This window comes from Trematomus bernacchii, unplaced genomic scaffold, assembly GCF_902827165.1.
Source record: "Trematomus bernacchii unplaced genomic scaffold, fTreBer1.1, whole genome shotgun sequence".
In the NCBI taxonomy this organism is placed as follows: Eukaryota; Metazoa; Chordata; class Actinopteri; order Perciformes; family Nototheniidae; genus Trematomus; species Trematomus bernacchii.
The window spans coordinates 3,741,255-3,759,531 of record NW_022987839.1 but is presented as its reverse complement, the minus strand read 5'-3'; the positions used below and the strand labels follow the sequence as shown (position 1 = coordinate 3,759,531).

The following is an 18,277-nucleotide window of genomic DNA, read 5'->3' as shown; positions in this document are numbered from 1 at the left end:
AACAGACATACGTAAAATATGAACGTATCTCTTTCTTACTCTGCTACCATTTAGCCAACTAAGGAGAGTCAACGCCTTTCACTTCCCTTATGACTCAGCCCTGTGGTGCACTTTGGATATTATTCAACCGTTTTTATATAGGCCTACACACAATAAAACCATCATCCTTTTATTGAAAGGTAAGCTTACATACCAAATAAAACGCAGCACACAAATACATTTCCTTTTGTAGACATTTTTATTTAGTTTTTTCCCCCCTAGATACACGGAGCAGTGCTCTTTGAATTATTCATCACATAGCAGTCAGAAAAGAGACAACCGTTACAGCTCTAATGAAGCCACAACACAGAATTGCTTACAACAAGCTTTTAGCAGGATAGATGATGCAGGGAATAAGATAGTTAAAAGCATTTAAGAGGTTTAACATCACTGTGCGCAAACATTTATATCTCTGCTTTAATATTTCATGTCAATCTGTATTATTTAAGTGTGGATGCGTTCATCTTTTTATTTTCCTCGTCTGGTCTTCATCTCCTCTCAACGAAACTGAAGAGGACTCACACGCAGACCGATCACATCCTTACCGATCTCAGTCACCTAGAAAATAAGGTGAAATTAAAAGGTAAAAGGTAAGTAATTAACAAGATGCAATGTATTTTTCTAGTGAAAGACACATATCTACACAATCACACAGAAAGACTCTCAATAATCTTTCTAATGAATCAACATCTGGAGTAGTTTATTGTATTTCAGGCTGTGATTTTGTAATTTCCCCCCTAATTTTCTTTGTTATTGAGTTTACTTACTCCCATATGGATACAAATAGTCCTAGTAATTGAACAAAATTCATTTTATGACCAAGAGATAAAACAAGATTTATAAATGTGTATGAGATTGGTGAATTCATAATGTTGTTCACAAATGTGTCTTCCTCCTCCAAACATAGCACCAAACTTGAATAAATGTCAACATTCAACATTAAGTTAATTAAATCTGTAGAAATGGTCTTGAAATTGTATATTTGTCACTACAATTGGAACTATTTTCCCTCCATACTATTGTAACTCTGATAGTCTTAAAAGTTTGTTTTCATAAAAGGAGTTATAAATGTAATCTTTTAATTTAAAAGGTCCCCTATTATACTGTTTTTCATCAATATAATATAGGTCTCAGATATATACAAAACATGTCTCTGAAGTGTTTGGCTCCAAACACCAAACAGATCATTGCAGCATCCCATAATCCCCTCTGTTTCAGCCCTGTTTCCAAAGTGCTGATTCTCTGTCTGTTACTTTAGATGAAAATAAGGAGCCCCTCCCCACGCCCCTCAGAGAGATATTTGGTTAAAAAGAACACAATGGTGCTCTAGGAGGAGATTCAGGTGATAATGTGGGGGGGGGTTACCTTGGTTAGTGATTGGCTAATGGTTACACAAGCCAAAAAATCGTTATGACATCATAAAGTGGCCAAAATCTGATCAGCTCATTTTCAGACAGGTTTTTATATAAATGGATCAGGACAAAAAGAGAGAATCTTTTTTCCTGAAACTTTCAGAATCTCTTTACACAGAGGGGACACATGTTTATGTAGAAGAGACATGAAAAAGTGGATTTTGCATAATAGGTGACCTTTAAGAGCTTTTCAGGATGACTGGAGTTGAACATTGCTGTCTCGAGTCTTGACCTACCTGAGTGACCCTGCAGATCTGGCCTTTGTACGGGGGGCAGTAGCAGGCTCCAGACAGAGGGCACTTCTCAACAGGACGTCCACGGTACAGCGGGACGAACGACGCAGCGCACAGGTCGAATGGATTGTGGGGATCGTAGTTCAACTGGTGCGCATCTGTGAGGGTCTTCTCACAGGCTGCCAAAATCTTGCGGGTCTGAATGGTGGGAAGAGATGAGAAAAAAAGTATATTACTGTCCAATTAAAGACTGTAAACTTGATAACTAATGTCAATTACAATCCCATTAATTGATAGTGTGTGTCTAACAACCAACCTGCTGTGCAACATCTGGCTTCGGCCCCAGCTCGAGCAGGCGTCGAGCGAAGCTGGCAGCCGTCTTGAAGTTACGCAGCTTGAAGAAGAGATTCAGAGCTGTGCGCAACACCAGCACCATGTGCACTGGCTGGAGATTACAGTGGGTGAAATAAGCAGCCATCTGTAGGGAAAACACACACATAAAAACATTAGAAAATTAGACTAAGGAATGACAGAAGTATAAAGAAAAGATCAATTTGTGGAAACATTTTGGCAGTCTACAACTACTGTTTTGACACTCAATCAAGGTGACTTGAGATTTAGATCAATTTGTAATATAACATAGGGAAAAAAGTAAGAGACTAGATATGAGAACATCACAAAGTGTAAGGTAATCACAATAGAATAACATGTAGACATAATTAAACACATTTGACACAGAATAAACAATGAAGTCAGAAAAATTAAAACAGTCAATCCACTTTAAAATTAAATTGAATATAAAAGGTTTAATAGGGCAACTGAGTAGCTAAGAGAACTATTGATTCAGCTGCATGTTATATAAATTGAGGACTTGACGAATAAAAGAGTACTTGTATCAACTTGTTTTAGTCTAATTTTGTAGATGTCCTGTAAAAAAAAGTCCCGTTTTCTTTTTTGAAGGACACGGATATTTACCTCACACAGCCTCTTCTGCTGATCCAAGCTGTCTTTGGGCAACTTCTTCCTCTCGGTCTCCATGGTCAGACCCACGATGTACTCTCTGCAGATTGTGATCAGCTGCTGAGCCTGAAACACACACAGATCCCAATCACACAGGTGACCTTTACACATTTTAAAACAGTCAAACTTCAAGATATTTTTAAATATAGCAGCAGCCCCACAAGGGATTTCTTGACACATTGAAATGATTCATGCTGCATTTGGAGTTTCAAGCTGGTTTGGTTCTCACCTCTGCGATCTCCTGCTTGTTATCAACCACCAGCAGAGGAACGGACAGCAGGATGGCTCTGAAGCGCTCCACAGCCTCCTCAAAGCGCCCGGAGGTGGTCAGCTGGTAGCACTGCTGCAGGCGGGCGATGAGGTCGGAGAGGCGCAGGCCCACAGCAGGGAGGCCTTGCTTTGCCCCACAGTCCTAAAGTAAAAGAACATTACAATATTTGTACATTTGCAAGATTACATTCTGTAAATAAAATGGGTTTCAAAACAGGAAAGCAGTTTTATTTTTATTATTTGTATGTATTTATCTTTTCATATGTCTATTTTATTTATCTCTTTTTGTACTTTTTTTCTTTTCTTATGTTGGCTATGTAGATACAGCTAAATGAAAATGGAAAACCTGTTGACCAAAATGTGAACATGTATGTATAATGAAACTGAATCTAAGTAACCAAGTTTAAAAAAACAGGAAAGCAGGAAGTGATTTATTCAAAGACTTTACTATTCATTTCAATTAATCCCCATGACTGACAGGGAATATACTGAGACTTTGAGTAAGGGATGACTGTCAGCTTTACCTTCCAGTTCCTCTGGGGGTTTCCACGCAGGCAGGGCAGTGAAGGCAGCCCCAGGTGACAGGTGCGGCCTCGGGACAGCGTCTGCATGAACAGCGGCTTGTAGGCCTCGAAGCTCACAACTCCTACCTGGTCGTGGAGCAACTGTGGCACGACAGGAAGAACAATTAATGCGTTAGTTAGATGTATTACAATTGATGCTTTGCCCAAGTCAATACATTGTTAATTTAAAAAAGCGAAACAAAAGAACTATTGGAAATAAATGGGAAATTGTATACATACTCTCATAGCAGTTTCGAACGAGCCGGCCAGGATGTGGTCCACTGGCAGCTGGGAGTTGTTGCACCAGATCTGTGTGGGACTCATGCCCTTCGTCGGTGGGACGAAGAATCCGTCTTCTGCTCCTCCACCTGCAGCCGGCAGGTCCTGATGGCACGGGGACAGACATTGTGATGAGAGATGTAAACATTCAACATCATTAAAGTGTAGGAGAGCGCAAAAATGAACGAGTCAGTGCAACATTTAGCTTCAACGGTGCAAAGATTTGGAAAATGAGAGGCCTGTTGTATAATAAAAGATAATGCTGACAGTATATTGGGTTTTATCTTTAAAGAACTTATGTTGAATCTATAGGCACTTTCACATCGGAGTACTTTTCCCCGTACTTTTCCCTTTTAGTTCCTGGGATTTTGCGTTCACACCAAAAAGATTACTTAGTTCATGAGAACTTTTCCCCCCTTTTCAGTGCCTGCTAGAGAGGTGGTACTTTCCTGGGGAGAAAAAGGTTCCCATTTCTGATTGGCTGGGCGGATTGCAAACCACGCCCCGTAAAACTCGGAAAAGTTTTGTGAAGCCGCCATTGTATTTGCTGGCATTAGCATTATTAGCATTAGCATTAGCCCCGCGCACCAAAAGCGAAAGCGGCTTATAAACACTGTTTTAGTGCCTGGTGTTAACCATGATTTATTGATGGTGGGATTTGCAGCGGCTCTCACCAGCTCTGGAGGAAGGTCCAGGTCTTCCTCCACCTCCCAGCCTCCTCCCTCCTCTTTCACGCCTTCCTCTCCTATGCCATCCTGGGCATCCATGAAGCCATCTGAGAGACAGAGAAAGATAGGGAAAGATAAATATGAGTTTATACTGAATAATTCAGAAATTATGATGTGACATTTTTTAATTCACACTGAAATGTACCTTCATCCAGCTGAAGCTCAGCATCGTCTCCCCAGCCTTCGCCTCCGGGGGCCTCCGTGTCTGCATCAGCCGCCATCTGACCTGCCTTCCCTACAACAGAAAAGAAATGTGTTCAAACTCTGGCAATTTATACGAGGGATTATTTTTGTTCTGACCTAAAACACTTCTCATAGAAAGGCGAAGTCCCTCCCTTTCCGGGGACCACCATGGGACCTTATTTCGGAAAAATTATGTATTGAAGTCAATGGAGAGAGAAAACGTATCTTTCGATCCCGTTTGAATTGTGCCACGAATTACACATATGATGTTTGTCAATCTTAAATAATAATTTCCATGTCAAAAAAGTCAGTTTGTCGTAAAACTGTTGAAATATAAGACTATGAAAAATACGCAACTAAAAGACTACAAATCCCAGAATCCCGGTCCCGCATGCTGGCTCTTACGGAACAGACTAACTCCCCTTGTGTGTATGTACAGCTCTCAACGTGCCCAGACTTGGAGTGATTTTCACCTCTTTTAATACTTTCTGCCTCATTCTGAAAGAAAGAAGTGAAATGCGCTAACGTGACGGGTGTGTGGTGCGAGACGGGAGATGTAGTTCATTGAGCGGTTTCACACAAAAAAAGTGTTACTTCACAGTTTTACTACACATTTTTATTTTTTTGACTTTCTCTCCCCATTGACTTCAATACATAATTTTTCCGAAATAAGGTCCCATGGAGGTCAACCGGAAAGGGAGGGACTTCGCCTCTCTATTGGCACATTCTGGATACATATTTACAGTATTTTCTAATATAATAATAATATATGCAATATTACCTTTAATTACTTATTCATTTCCAATACTACTTTCAATATCATAGCAACATACATTTTGTGTTTCATTTGACTCAATACTTTAACATACTGTTATACTTTTAGGCACTGGTGTTAGTATTATTTATTACTCTAACGTTGTTTATTCTTAGGTTGTTGTATTTTTTTGAGCGTCTCTGATGCAAAAACTTCAGGATTAATAAAGTGATCTTATATGATACATGTATCTTATTATGTGCTTGTGTCCAGACATACAACTCACCCTTAGCTGAAATGGCTCCCTCAAAGAAGCCCTTAGAAACAGTGAGCAGAGGCCAGTTGGTGTCCAGAGGGTTGATGGGTGGAGACGGCTGCAGCAGCTGAGCATTAGGATCAACCTCTGGCACCTACAAGACACAATATTCACCATTGTTTAATCAAAATGATGTTTGAATGTAGTGACACACTGAGGAAGAATGCTCCTGTTGTTATGGTTGCACGTGTTTGTGTGTATGAAGGCACAGAGAATGTTTCATCAACACACCGTCTCCTTTTCTGGGTCAAAGGACTCCTTCAGCGCCTCCGCCTCTTCATCCAGCCCGTGAGTGGCAGCGGTCAGGTAAGCCAGAGACTCTGGAAACACAAACAGATACACATGTTGTCTTCTTGTCCTATTGTCACAATTTAAAGGGGACCTATCATGCAAAATGCACTTTTGTACGTCTTTTATACATGAATATGTGTCCCCGGTGTTCCAGGGAACTCACCAAGTGTCAGAAAACACAACCCTCTCTATTTTCCTCCATACCCAAATCTCTAAAAAAGGGGCTGCAACGGATCTGATAAAAACTGATCCAGATTTGAACACTGTCCTGACGTCAGGACGGTGGCGCTACGGCTATTGGGCCAACTCCACCAATCAGGAGGAGACAACCACGGCATTGCCGTTCGAAAGCGCTGGAGACGCTGTAGTACATATGCCAGGCCTGTAGATGGTGCTGTTGCTCACATAATCAACCCTTGCAAAAACAGAGCTATAAATTGTCAAATTGAGCGAAATGAGGCATGGCTAAAATGCATGATCTGTTTGGTATTTTGAAAAAAAAAAGTATAAATATGCCTTATATAGGTATGGTCCTACACTATATTATTCAAATATAGCATGATAGGTCCACTTTAAACAAAAACCCTATTTCAGCAGGCACATTCAATATGGAGGAAATTAAGTAGGTAGGTGTTTGATACAGCAACAAAGAAGTTGCATAGCACCACAACCTACATGCTAAACTATAAAGGTAGGGCTGGGTGATTTGTCTAAAACCATTTAATTGGTTTATACAATATTGTAGAGTTGACTGTTGGAGCTTTCACAAAACATCAACAAAATGAGATTGTGGTGGTGGTTTAAATATGATGACTAAATGGGTAAATATAATTAATAGTACAAAAACAGCATTGATAGTTGGGAAAATACAATGACTTAATTGTAAAGGAGGCTTAAAAATATCACTACTTATGCCATAAAATGATCGCCCAGCAATACAATGAGGTGGAGAACATCAAGGTTTGTGTATGCAGGTAATAGTTTCGTTAATCATTATAAAACCGTTGAGATTGCAAAACAGAGATAAAAAGGAGTGAATATGCGATAAAGGGAACACTTGAACTCACTCTGTCCACAGTTCTTCAGGATGCGGACCCTCTCACTCACATCACCCAGGTAGAGCGCCGCCTGGTAGTGACCGCTCATGTCCTTCCTGATCTCAGCTACAAACAGAGATGGTTGGATATTAATTAATTGACTTCAAGACACACAAACTCCCAATGAAAACCACCACATCTCGTGCTCCGCCTCTCACCGATCTTCATCATCTTGCGCAGCTTGGTCAGGTTTCCGGTGATGAGATAGAGGAAGGTGAGTTTGTCGAAGTTCTTGGTCCTCTGGTAGCACATCTCCACGACCTGGTGGTGACCCTGCAGCAGCGCCGCTTCCCCCAGACGCTCCCAGCAGGTGCGCTCATCCAGGACCTTCGCTGCCTCCAGAGCCACCTGCAAGCATGGAGGAACAGAAATGTCTTAGAAAAGTGTAATTGATCACCAGATAGCTTAGCAACTTTAAACGCATGGATGGATATTACAATAGAGAGGCGAAGTCCCTCCCTTTCCGGGGGAGCTCCATGGGACCTTATTTCAGAAAAATTATGTATTGAAGTCAATGGAGAGAGAAAGATTATCTTTCGATCCCGTTTGAATTGTGCCACGAATTACACATATGATGTTTGTCAATTTAAAAGATAATTTTGCAAGTCAAAAAAATTAAAATGTGTCGTAAAACTGTGAAGTAACACTTTTTTTTGTGTGAAAACGCTCAATGAACTACATCTCCCGTCTCGCACCACACACCCAGACGGCCGTCACGTTGGCACATTTCACTTCTTTCTTTCAGAATGAGGCGAAAAGTATTAAACGAGGTGAAAATCACTCCAAGTCTGGGCATGTTGAGAGCTGTACATACACACAAGGGGAGTTAGTCGGTTCCGTAAGAGCCAGCATGCGGGACCGGGATTCTGGGATTTGTAGTCTTTCTAGTTGCGTATTTTTCATAGTCTTATATTTCAACAGTTTTACGACAAACTGTGACTTTTTTGACATGGAAATTATTTTTTAAGATTGACAAACATCATATGTGTAATTCATGGCACAATTAAAACGGGATCGAAAGATAATTTTTCTCTCCCCATTGACTTCAATACATAATTTTTCCGAAATAAGGTCCCATGGGGCGGAAGTAGATGAGCGGGACTTCGCCTCTCAATGGACATTTACAAAATGGAGAGGATAACATCATCTGTCAATCACAAACTGGAACTATTTGTGTCACGATGGAGAAAGTGGACTGATTTCATAAAACCTCATAGGCCAGATTTGATTTTTTACAAATGTATGATTTTAGTGTGAAGTCCTGATCACTCCCTAATGTTTGTATTGTTCATACTTTATTTTGTTTTTATTTTATCTTTGTGTAAAAAAAGGCATTTCGGACAGACAAACTACAACTTATAATTACTATGTCTTGAAATGACAAATGTCAATAAAGAATATATTACAAAAAAAGAGTAATTGGACCATGGTGTCGTGCATAACTGAAACAAAAGCAGGGGGAGAATCAAAGCTAGAGCTTAAATTGTTGTAGAGCCAATGTTCCCTTATTAGAGAATAGCAGCATCTTACACATGTATTTATGTCAATGTCCATAAAAGAACAGAAATATTGGAAAAATAGTGAACGTCATATATGAGAAACAGTGTCCCAATTATACAGTTTCTCACCTCGATGTTTCCACACTCCAGAGCCAGGCTGAAGCGCGTCTTCTCATCTTTGACAAAGTGCAGCGCCACCTCAGGGTAGCCCTTCTTCTGCAGGTAGGCGATGATGGACTGACCCACCAGCTTGGCGTTACGCACCATGTGGAGCACCTGGAGGGACGACGATAAGAAGATGTCAAAGAAAGCACTCGGGAATTATTAAATCCACAGTACAAAGTTTAAAAGGTCAAACATGTTTAGAAAACTGAGATCAGAGATGCAAACCGTTGCCATACAAAGCCTTACATGTTCAATCTCAATCTCAATTTATTTATATAGCACCTTTAAAACAACCTCAGTTGACCAAAGTGCTGTACAGGGAAACATGCTCATTGACTTATTTCACTACAGACCCACCTCATCATATTTGCGGTTGACCAGGGCCAGTTTGAAGCGGTACTCTGTGGGGTCGATGGTGAGGACGCGCGGCCTGCACTCCCTGTCCAGGCAGTAAACACTGTTTCCTCTCACACGGGTCACATAGATGGGCAGATCCAGGGTCCGGATGATGCCATGATCACTACAGGGGAACACAATGACAGTAACATGTCAGAAAATACCCCATCACCAGTGCATGTGTGTGCTTTTCTAACTGTAAAATGGTTAAGGTTAGCAGGCTGTTTCCATATATCATATATTAAAGGTGGGGTAGGTAATTTTGGAGAAACCGGCTCGAGATCGCTAAAATTTGAAAATACACAGCCGGAAAAAATCTGCCACTTCCTTACAGAGCCCCTCCTCCAACACACACGAACGCGCACATGACCAATGAGGGCACGAGATAAGTTTGTGCACAGATGGAAGGCTGACAGGCAGGTAGGCCATCCAGTTATTTTAGCCGGGCCGGCTAAAATGATTGGTCGTGCTTTTTACAGTATTACGGCTTCCACAGATGACTTTTTTTTATGGATTTTTTGTCAAAGCACTTAAGATATTCATTGCTATCGGGATGTTAAGAGCATTCCATGGAATATAACAAAAAGTGTATCTCGAGCCGGTTTCTCAAACTTACCTACCCCACCTTTAAGTTGAATATATGAACAAAAACATATATTGTTGTTTAATGTTCAGATAACATGCTTAAAGAATTAAGGAAAAATGTAAACATACCTTCCTAAGAATACACGTTACATTATATTTGTGTGATTGAACCTATTGCTAACAGATTCAGTGATTCTGTTTGCCATCATTTGACGCCCTTATTCAGCTCGGAACGCCCTGAACTCGAACCGAGGGCGTCAAAAAAAATAAATAATTCGAGAGAAGATCGAGTTTTTATCGCTTGAAATGACGAAAAGGAAAAAGGACATCCCTCTGTTGGAGGGGCAAAGGAGTCTGGTGGGATTATTTTCGCCGCCAGCAAAGCGTGTTCCTGTGACGGAAAGTGTACTGCCGACGAGCCTTGACGGGGGGTGCTAGTGGAGCACGCGCGTGAACTGCGAGTGCCGGAGCCTCGCAGCGGCAAAACTGAGGCTCCATGGTAAACTGTGGTAAACTGAAGAGCCGTTTGGGAGCCGAAAGAGCCGGCGCTTCTTAGTGAGCCGAGCCAAATGATCCGGCTCACTAAAAAGAGCCGGAATTCCCATCATTAAAAAGTTAAATTAACAGGTTGAGGGAATGCTGAAGGAAGTTTATCTGCCCGAAAGCACACTGTGTCAACTAATTTGTTAAAATGAACAATGCTTTCGTTTATTTTTTTAAGCAGCACATACCCAGAGGTGAGTGCGTATTTGATGTGGTTGGAGGTGGTGTAGATGAAGACTCCGCTCTCGTCCCAGGCTCCACTCTTCACTCGGATGTTCTCATGAATGTTGCACAGACTCTCCAGCTTACGGTTGCAGATCATGATGGCTGAGGGGGGGGAAAGAGAGCGAGAAAGATTTAGACTCTTTTGGTTTTTAAGAATCACCAGAACAGTTGTTCGGTTTACATGTTAGTGTTTGAACCCATAAAAAGACAGTGTTCTCGTCAAATTGAAGAAGCTGTACCAAAGAATTTGATAAACTACTTGACGGTGCTTTTACCAACTCTAAACAGCAACACAGGATCCTCTCCTTTGTGTGAATTACTTAGAAATGAAGCCACAATGTGAAGCAGAGACATTCAGTTTGCTGTTGAGTGGTCAAGTGGAAATCAAATGAGTGTCAGTGTCCTACTAATAACGTCCAGACAGGGCTCATCTCTTTTTAGAGTCTGAGCACAGGCAGCACGAAACACGTTTAGAGAACATAACAAGGTATTTTGTGATAGGTTTCCGTGTATGTACGTGCAGATCTTATCTACGCACCGTGTTTAGCCAGCAGAGCCACGTGGCTGGTGTCAGCACTCCACACCACGTACTTGACCTTGGCGATCTTAACGGTGGCCAGAGAGCGTTTCTGCTGCACGTCGAACAGCGTGACGCCGTCGGCATCGCGCAGCAGCAGAGAGCCGGTCCCGGCGTAGAAGATCTCCTCGCAGCTCGGCACCTGAACTTTCTTTACGATCTCATTCTTCAGGTTCTTAATCAGCAGCTGAGAAGGAGAAGGTAATGTTATTAGAAGAGCTGATTTCACTACAGTTGTTACCGTGAACTCCTTAGGTTTTCAACATGAAATTATTTCAAAAAGTTGCATACTTTATAGTTTTGCAAATGGACTTACCGAGTGCATACGGTCCAGGACGGCAAATCTGTTCCTGGCCACCCAGACTGCAGTCAGACCAGAGGACCTCTTCCCCTCCGGTGCTGAGAAGAAGACACATTCTGTGTTACTTTTCTCACTATGTAACATATTTAAACACCTTATAGAGTTGAAAATCCAAGATGATAAAGCAAGAAAGACATGACATTTAACTATACATAATCACGCTAAGAAGTTACAATAACAATGACTGCTTATTCACAGTTTCACTTTAGTGAGTTGTTTCCTTACCATCGGGGTTCTGAGAGTCGCTCTCTTTGGGAATGGAGTAAAGGTCGTAGGTGCTGTTCTCCAGGTTGGTCGCCCTCTGCAGGAGGAAAAGAGAATTACATAATATAAATATGGAGCATTACATCACAAATATGGAAAACTAGAAAAGTGCAATAAGCAGAGAGCAGATCTCTGCCAGGTGTGTCTCCCCCTCCCCTCACTAACAAGAAAGAGTTGGATCTCACTGAATTGACAATAGGGCAGCGAAGATAGTAACAAGGGAATTTATTCATCTCAAAACTTATGTGGATCATAACATATCAGGTATGGAATTCATCTGCAGATACTTTAGTTGGAAATGTGTTTTGCTCCTGAAGCAGTTGTCATTTTGATAGTGAGATACTTACAGTGCAGAGCAGGACAGCGTTCTCAGCGGGGTTGTAGGACATGCTGAACACCGGGAACTTAGACCCACTAGGATAAAAAAGAACATACAAAACACAGCATGTTACACTCACCGGTATCAAAGTACGTCACAAAAAGCCTGAAATGAGTTGGAGTGAGGTTGAAGTGGATGCTGAAGCTCTATAAATGGCATACCTGCGGAGCTGCATGACAGCAGTGTCCTTGCTGCTGTTGAAGTCCAGCTGGCGGAGGAAGCGGTCCTTCACGTAGTACAGCATGTTGCCGTGCACAGCGTACGCCGGACGCTCGCGCTCCAGCTTGAACACGATCATACCGCTGTCATGACCTGAAGAGCACAAAGACAATGTTTTAGAGAAATATTTACATAAATGAACACCTAATGTTTAAGTGAACAAGGCCTTGTGCTGCAGAGATCTTACAATGGGCACCTTTTCACTTTTACAATTATTTGTATTCTATTTTAATTGATGGGATATTTAATTTTAACTTGTTATGTTTATGTATATTTATTTTAATTGTCACGGAAAATCAGCTGTGAATGTCATCTTCACTCTCGTGGCAAAGAGTATTTGGAGGGGATGAAACCTATACCTTCAGCCATTTAAAACCCAAACCATAAGCTTAATATTTTACACCAGTAACTTAAGACTCTTAGTAAAATGTGTACGGATGCTGAGCGTTGTCTCCACCCACCAGCAGCGAACAGGTTGAGGTTGGGGTGAGCCCCCAGCACCCAGAAGCGATCGTGGTCCCGACGGAAGGTCTGCACCCCGGTCCTCTTGGACATGTCCCACACCCGGATGCTCTTGTCCTCGGAGTTGGACAGGATGAGCTCCTGGCGCGGGTGGAAGACGGCGCAGGACACGTTGTTGTAGTGACCGCGGCACGTATCCAGCTCCCAGGCCTTGGATTCTGATGGGGGGAGAAACAAGAGAAAAGATTTGTAAACACTGGGTTTGAATGTAAATGAGACAGTGATCGCCACAGAACAATGACTTATTAAACAAAAAATATAAGGCTAACCTGAAGAAGATAATTAATGTTCTCCTGTGGGTATTACATGTCTAATATGTGTAATGTGTAATTGTAAAGCGCTTTGAGTGCCTTGAAAAGCGCTCTAAATAAAAATGTAATGAATTATTATTATTATTAAGTAATGCAAAAACAAAAAGTTGAAAGGTATGGTCCAAGTACACTGGGTTAAAGGATAACATTCATGGCCCCAACTAATAACAGGCTCTTGCTTTTAGGCTTTAAATTTGAGTGATAAGACATAAGATTAAATAAATCAAATGTCAACAGAGCTTCAGTTATAGTGTACACTGGGCAGCAGATTGTTGATGAATGTTTAAGAGACGTCTGAGACTCCTACCATTCATCCTCCAGATCTTGACCTGCCTGTCGTCAGCGCCAGACACGATGAGGGGCATGGTGGGGTGGAAGGCAGCCCAGTTGACCCCACGGTCGTGACCCTGAAAGCAGATACCCAACGTCAAGACGCACAACACCAGCCAGCACTGACACCTCAACACTAACACACCAACTACCCTCTCTGAAATAAATCTGTCAATTACATCAACAACAAATACATATTCAGGGGACATGTGTCTTTATAATTAATGCAAATAGGTGTATGTTTATTAAAAGACATAGAAAGTGTTCGTTTGAGAATATTTTGGACCTTTTTACTTTCACCACACCTTCACTTCCTCTCTAACCAAGATGAGTGTTCCTGGTGGTGTCCCAACTTTCCTTTCGTTGGATTGAACAACACTGTTATTGATGTTAAGACCCAACACAGGGGATGTTTTTTTATTTCCAAAGGCTGGACAGACCTCACTAATAACTCAGGACTCCAAACTTTCTTTTATAGCACTGCCAACATTTGCGACATTAAGACTAAATCAACTTAATCTCTTGGTATTTTCCATGAAAAGGACTTGAAGTTTAAAGTCAGTGACGATTTGGAAAATGTCTCTACAATGCTAAGCTTGTTTCTCTTTGGCTTTACAGTGGGAAAGAAACATTTAAAAAGTGATGTTTACTCTAACCTACCATCATTTTACAGGTGTAACTGGAGGATTTATGTATTACTGTAGATTTAGGCAAAAGAGCATGGGCACAAAGAGGCGTCAATAAAACATTTTTGAAAAGAAGTACAAAACGTTCTGTTGACCACCTGTAAAAGTCAAGGTTTGATTCCCTAACACAACAAAAAAATATGACATGAGACACTCACCTCTAGAACATGCTTGACAACAGCATCCGAGGCACCGAACAAGTCGACACCAGAGATGCCGCGCACGTCCGTCTCCACAGCGCCGGGAGACAGGTTCTTCTTCCTCAGACCTGGAACCAACAATCAGGGCATCGCGCGCAAGGAAGGAGCCATATTCATGTTACACAAGGCACAACCACAATACAGGGGGAGGAAGAAAAACATGAAAAACAAGGAACAACTGGTTAACATTGTGAAATGTAAAGCAACATCACATGAGAGGAGAAGGAATTCTTAAGGGGGAGATCTGTTGGACTACTGAACACACACACAGGGTGGAAACACGTCAAACACAACCTCTGCTCCCTCATTTCCCGCCAACTTGAGTCTGGAAACAATCATGGCTGTAAGAGTCCTGTTGATTGGGTTAGTGAATCACAGGAGACAAATCACAATTACCCAGGATTTGATTGGATAGCAGAGAAAGATACTGATTACTTTCCAGACTCAAATGAGATCAGGAGTAAAATGATTGAGAAAGCATAGGATGCATTCATGATTCCTGCCCATTAACAAAAAATGTGGTGAACAGGTAGTTCAACAGCACAAAGAGACGGCAATAGGAACCCATGTACAGGTGTGGATGTTTCCAGGGGGAGCATGGGATAAGGTGGACACAGGGAGCGTGTGGCTGATGAGGGTGGGATGGGGCTTGGTGTTGTAAGGACGTGCTCTGATGGGGCGTCGGATGTCAGGAATATGAGGATTTATTCTGAGGCTCATGCATGTTTCTGCACAGATGCTTAGGTCACATGCAGTTTGTAGAATCGGACACGTCATTAATGGGTTAGAAATTAAGTTGGTAACAATATGGCGACTTTTTCTGCAAGAAATATTAACACTGTTGTATATTTACAGTTATATTTTAAGAAGTAGAGCCGGCCGTGCAAATATCATGCCAGGAAGAGTAAACAAATATTTCGAAATAAGTACATGGTGAGTTTTGGTTTAAAAAAAAGAGCCTTTTCAAACCAGTTAGTTGTTACCGCTATGGTTTTTGATGCATTTTATACCAATGCAAAAAAGGTCTAACAGTATCGGAAGAGGCATTAACTTCCTATACTGGAAGTATGAGTGCAAAGTGAGACTTTCGTGTTAAATGGATGCCGTGCATTCGAGTCAAGCGTGACATTTGTGCGCTATGGTTGAACATGGTATGATATTAAAAGCAACTTTTAAAAGCTGTATGTATAAATACAATCATGCTCTATGCTAGTAATGTGAAAGCATGTAAATCCCCAGGACAGAAGACAGATCGACATGTTATGCATCGTCACATGTAAGAAAGTGATAGTAGATGCAAGTGAATTAATGGTTTGGTTAGAGAGAAGACAAGAAACATGGAGCAAGAAAATCCATCAACAACACACAGATTCAAAGAGCATGCAGAGACACAGAAACACCTCCCACTTTTACTTAAACCTCTCTGATTTCTTTACTCCTTTTGGATTCAGAACACATTTATACAGTGCAGTATTTTGTTAGAAAATACCATACTTAAATATGTTGACAATCGACTATTTCCCTTTCTGTCTTTCCCCTTTGTGTCTTTCCCAAAAGGAGGTGTTTCTGCAGACAGCCCATAGAGATTTGTCCTACAATAAGGAGAGGAAGAATATAGGAATTTGATTGATCCGGTTCCTGCTTCTTCCTCGTCCTGTATACCACTCTGCCCTCCCACCCCTTCCTCCACCCAGCCCGCTGTCCTCTGGTCAGCCGTCCCCGGGCCCTCACCGGAAATATCCCACACTCGCACGGTCTGATCCAGACTGGCGGACACCACCAGGTCCTCAGAGGGGTGGAACTGGGCGCACATCACATAGTGGTTATGGCCGGTCAGCACACTGTGGATGAGGAGAAAGAGGAATGTAGATATAAAAACATATAAGAACAAAGGTCTTCTTAAAATGTTCAGGGTAACAATCATGATAATATTCATTTGTTCCCATAATTGTTAAAAGAGAGAATGAGTCTTACCAGACGCAGGTCCTGGACTGCCAGTTCCAGATGCGAATGGTCTGGTCATCTGAGGCGCTCAGAATCCAGGGGTAGTCCTACAGAAAGGGAAATGGTTGAAGTAATTAATACATTTCAGATCGACATGTTTTTGCATGGATGACAATTACAAAAAGTAGGAAGAAGATGTTTTTTAAAGTGGCAAAACAACTCACATGGTGGAAGAAAGTGGTTCTGATGTAGTCCAGGTGCCCAAGCAGAGTGAAGAGGCAGCGTCTCAGCTTGTAGTTCCACACCTGGTTGAAAATATCAATATTTACTCACTATATACATGTATAACGTACTACTGATGTAACCTAATATCTATATGGAATAATACTACACTTGATTTGTTAATTGACCCATATGGACAAAGTCTAGTTCAACGGCGACACTGCCAGTGGACTTGAACAACGGACGTTTTTGTTGTTGTTTTATGTTGTGTGCTATATGTTGTTGTGCTTCTTAGATATTATTTGTATGTAATATGTGCATGTTATTTGCTCATACGTTTCAGTTTCATGAAATGTCCTTGTGACAACATGCCAGTGTAGTTAAGGCAGTCTCACCTTAATTTTGTAGTCATCTCCTCCAGACACAAACAGAGGCTGCTGTTTGTGAAAATCAATTCCTCTGACGGGGCCTGTGGGAAGAGAAGTATCAATGACATCATGTAACAATCTATATTAGCATAACACTGGATCATCAGCTAAAACTCTGGCTTCCTTACCATCATGCTCGTCAAACTTGTCAATCAGTGTGCACATCCGATAGTCCCACAGCTGGATGACTCCGTTGTGCAAACTTGCAAGAACCCATGGCCTCTTAGGATGGAAACTCAGGCCTGAATTATAAAACAGCTGATCAACTATCTCATAAAGGCAGGTGAAATCAGACATATACACCTAAAGCAGTGACAGGTCGGCTTAATAACTGTTTAATGACAGTAATTAAGCTGTATCAAGTGGTCAAGTTTAGCTAAATACTGTAACGGAGTTAAAGTTAGTTGTCGTTACTGTAGTACTAGAAAGCTAAAGAGCGTACAGTTAAGTGTCCGTTCAACAACAATCAAATTGAGCACATTGCGTGACATGATTGCTTTAGTTTGGATTTTGTAACATATACATATACTAAAACAAGCATTGAATTAATTCACAGGCGTTACTTTAACATAATAAACAAGTGAGCCGGATAACATCAGTTGCTAACGTTAGCTTCTAAGCTAACAGATGGAACACTCTTACCTTTGACACGGGCCGACTTCGTCTCGAATTTGGTTAACATCTCGACCTGATGTTATACAAGTCTCAATGTTAATGATATCGTTTAATATAACTCCACACGAATGATTAAAACAAGTGATTAATCCAACAGACAGGTGAACTCAGGCGGTCAGATCGCCTTCGCCCCTTTAGCCGATTCTCCTTTTTCCTGACACGTAGCCCGTTTTGTCTTCCGGTAACGTGAACAATAAAGTTTTGCAGTGAGACTTTGACGCAGAAAGCTCCACGGCGGCGGAAGGTAGAAATACAACACGTAGAACTGTTATGACAGGAGACCACATCGGAGTTCTAGTGACTTTATTATGGTATCTAATCTAGAAAATCTATTTCTACAGTCTGGTTAGACTTAGTTTAGACCGGTGTCTTTGAGGGAACTGTACACACAAGTCTGTGAAGGATTAAAGCTAAAATATCTAAAGGCCTCCATTTTCAAATACATGTGCAAGTAATTAGAACATAAACAAATATTGATAGTAAATATAGAAAATATATATGTTTTTAATTTGACAAATAACCTGTTTGTAATATTCATTCATTTTCACAAATTATTATTTT

General features: G+C 41.3%; 1 protein-coding gene across 1 annotated transcript; it reads right to left on the bottom strand.

Moving 5' to 3' along the window:
• Window positions 1–219: 219 nt before the first annotated feature.
• copa (COPI coat complex subunit alpha) lies at window positions 220–17,883 on the bottom strand. The gene is made up of 30 exons (XM_034153031.1): window positions 17,684–17,883; window positions 17,170–17,283; window positions 17,009–17,082; window positions 16,616–16,696; window positions 16,422–16,498; window positions 16,179–16,288; window positions 14,406–14,515; window positions 13,539–13,638; window positions 12,860–13,078; window positions 12,341–12,491; window positions 12,148–12,214; window positions 11,762–11,837; window positions 11,492–11,574; window positions 11,137–11,362; window positions 10,562–10,700; window positions 9,207–9,369; window positions 8,814–8,960; window positions 7,344–7,533; window positions 7,156–7,251; window positions 6,029–6,117; window positions 5,768–5,891; window positions 4,690–4,779; window positions 4,491–4,591; window positions 3,778–3,921; window positions 3,499–3,639; window positions 2,934–3,116; window positions 2,660–2,770; window positions 2,001–2,162; window positions 1,688–1,882; window positions 220–597 (listed from the first exon to the last, which is right to left on the bottom strand). Exons 1-30 carry the CDS (start codon window positions 17,721–17,723, stop codon window positions 538–540), a joined length of 3,663 nt encoding a protein of 1,220 aa, XP_034008922.1. The 5' UTR covers window positions 17,724–17,883; the 3' UTR covers window positions 220–537.
• Window positions 17,884–18,277: the final 394 nt, after the last annotated feature.

Bases quoted from the DNA above. Each gene is read 5' to 3' on its own strand.
- copa (XM_034153031.1), bottom strand. From the start codon at position 17,723: ATGTTAACCAAATTCGAGACGAAGTCGGCCCGTGTCAAAG. The intron at 12,492-12,859 runs GTGGGTGGAGAC...TGTGCTCTTCAG, and splicing joins CCTCAACCTGTTCGCTGCTG to GTCATGACAGCGGTATGATC. The intron at 3,117-3,498 runs GTAAAGCTGACA...CTTTTACTTTAG, and splicing joins ACCCCCAGAGGAACTGGAAG to GACTGTGGGGCAAAGCAAGG.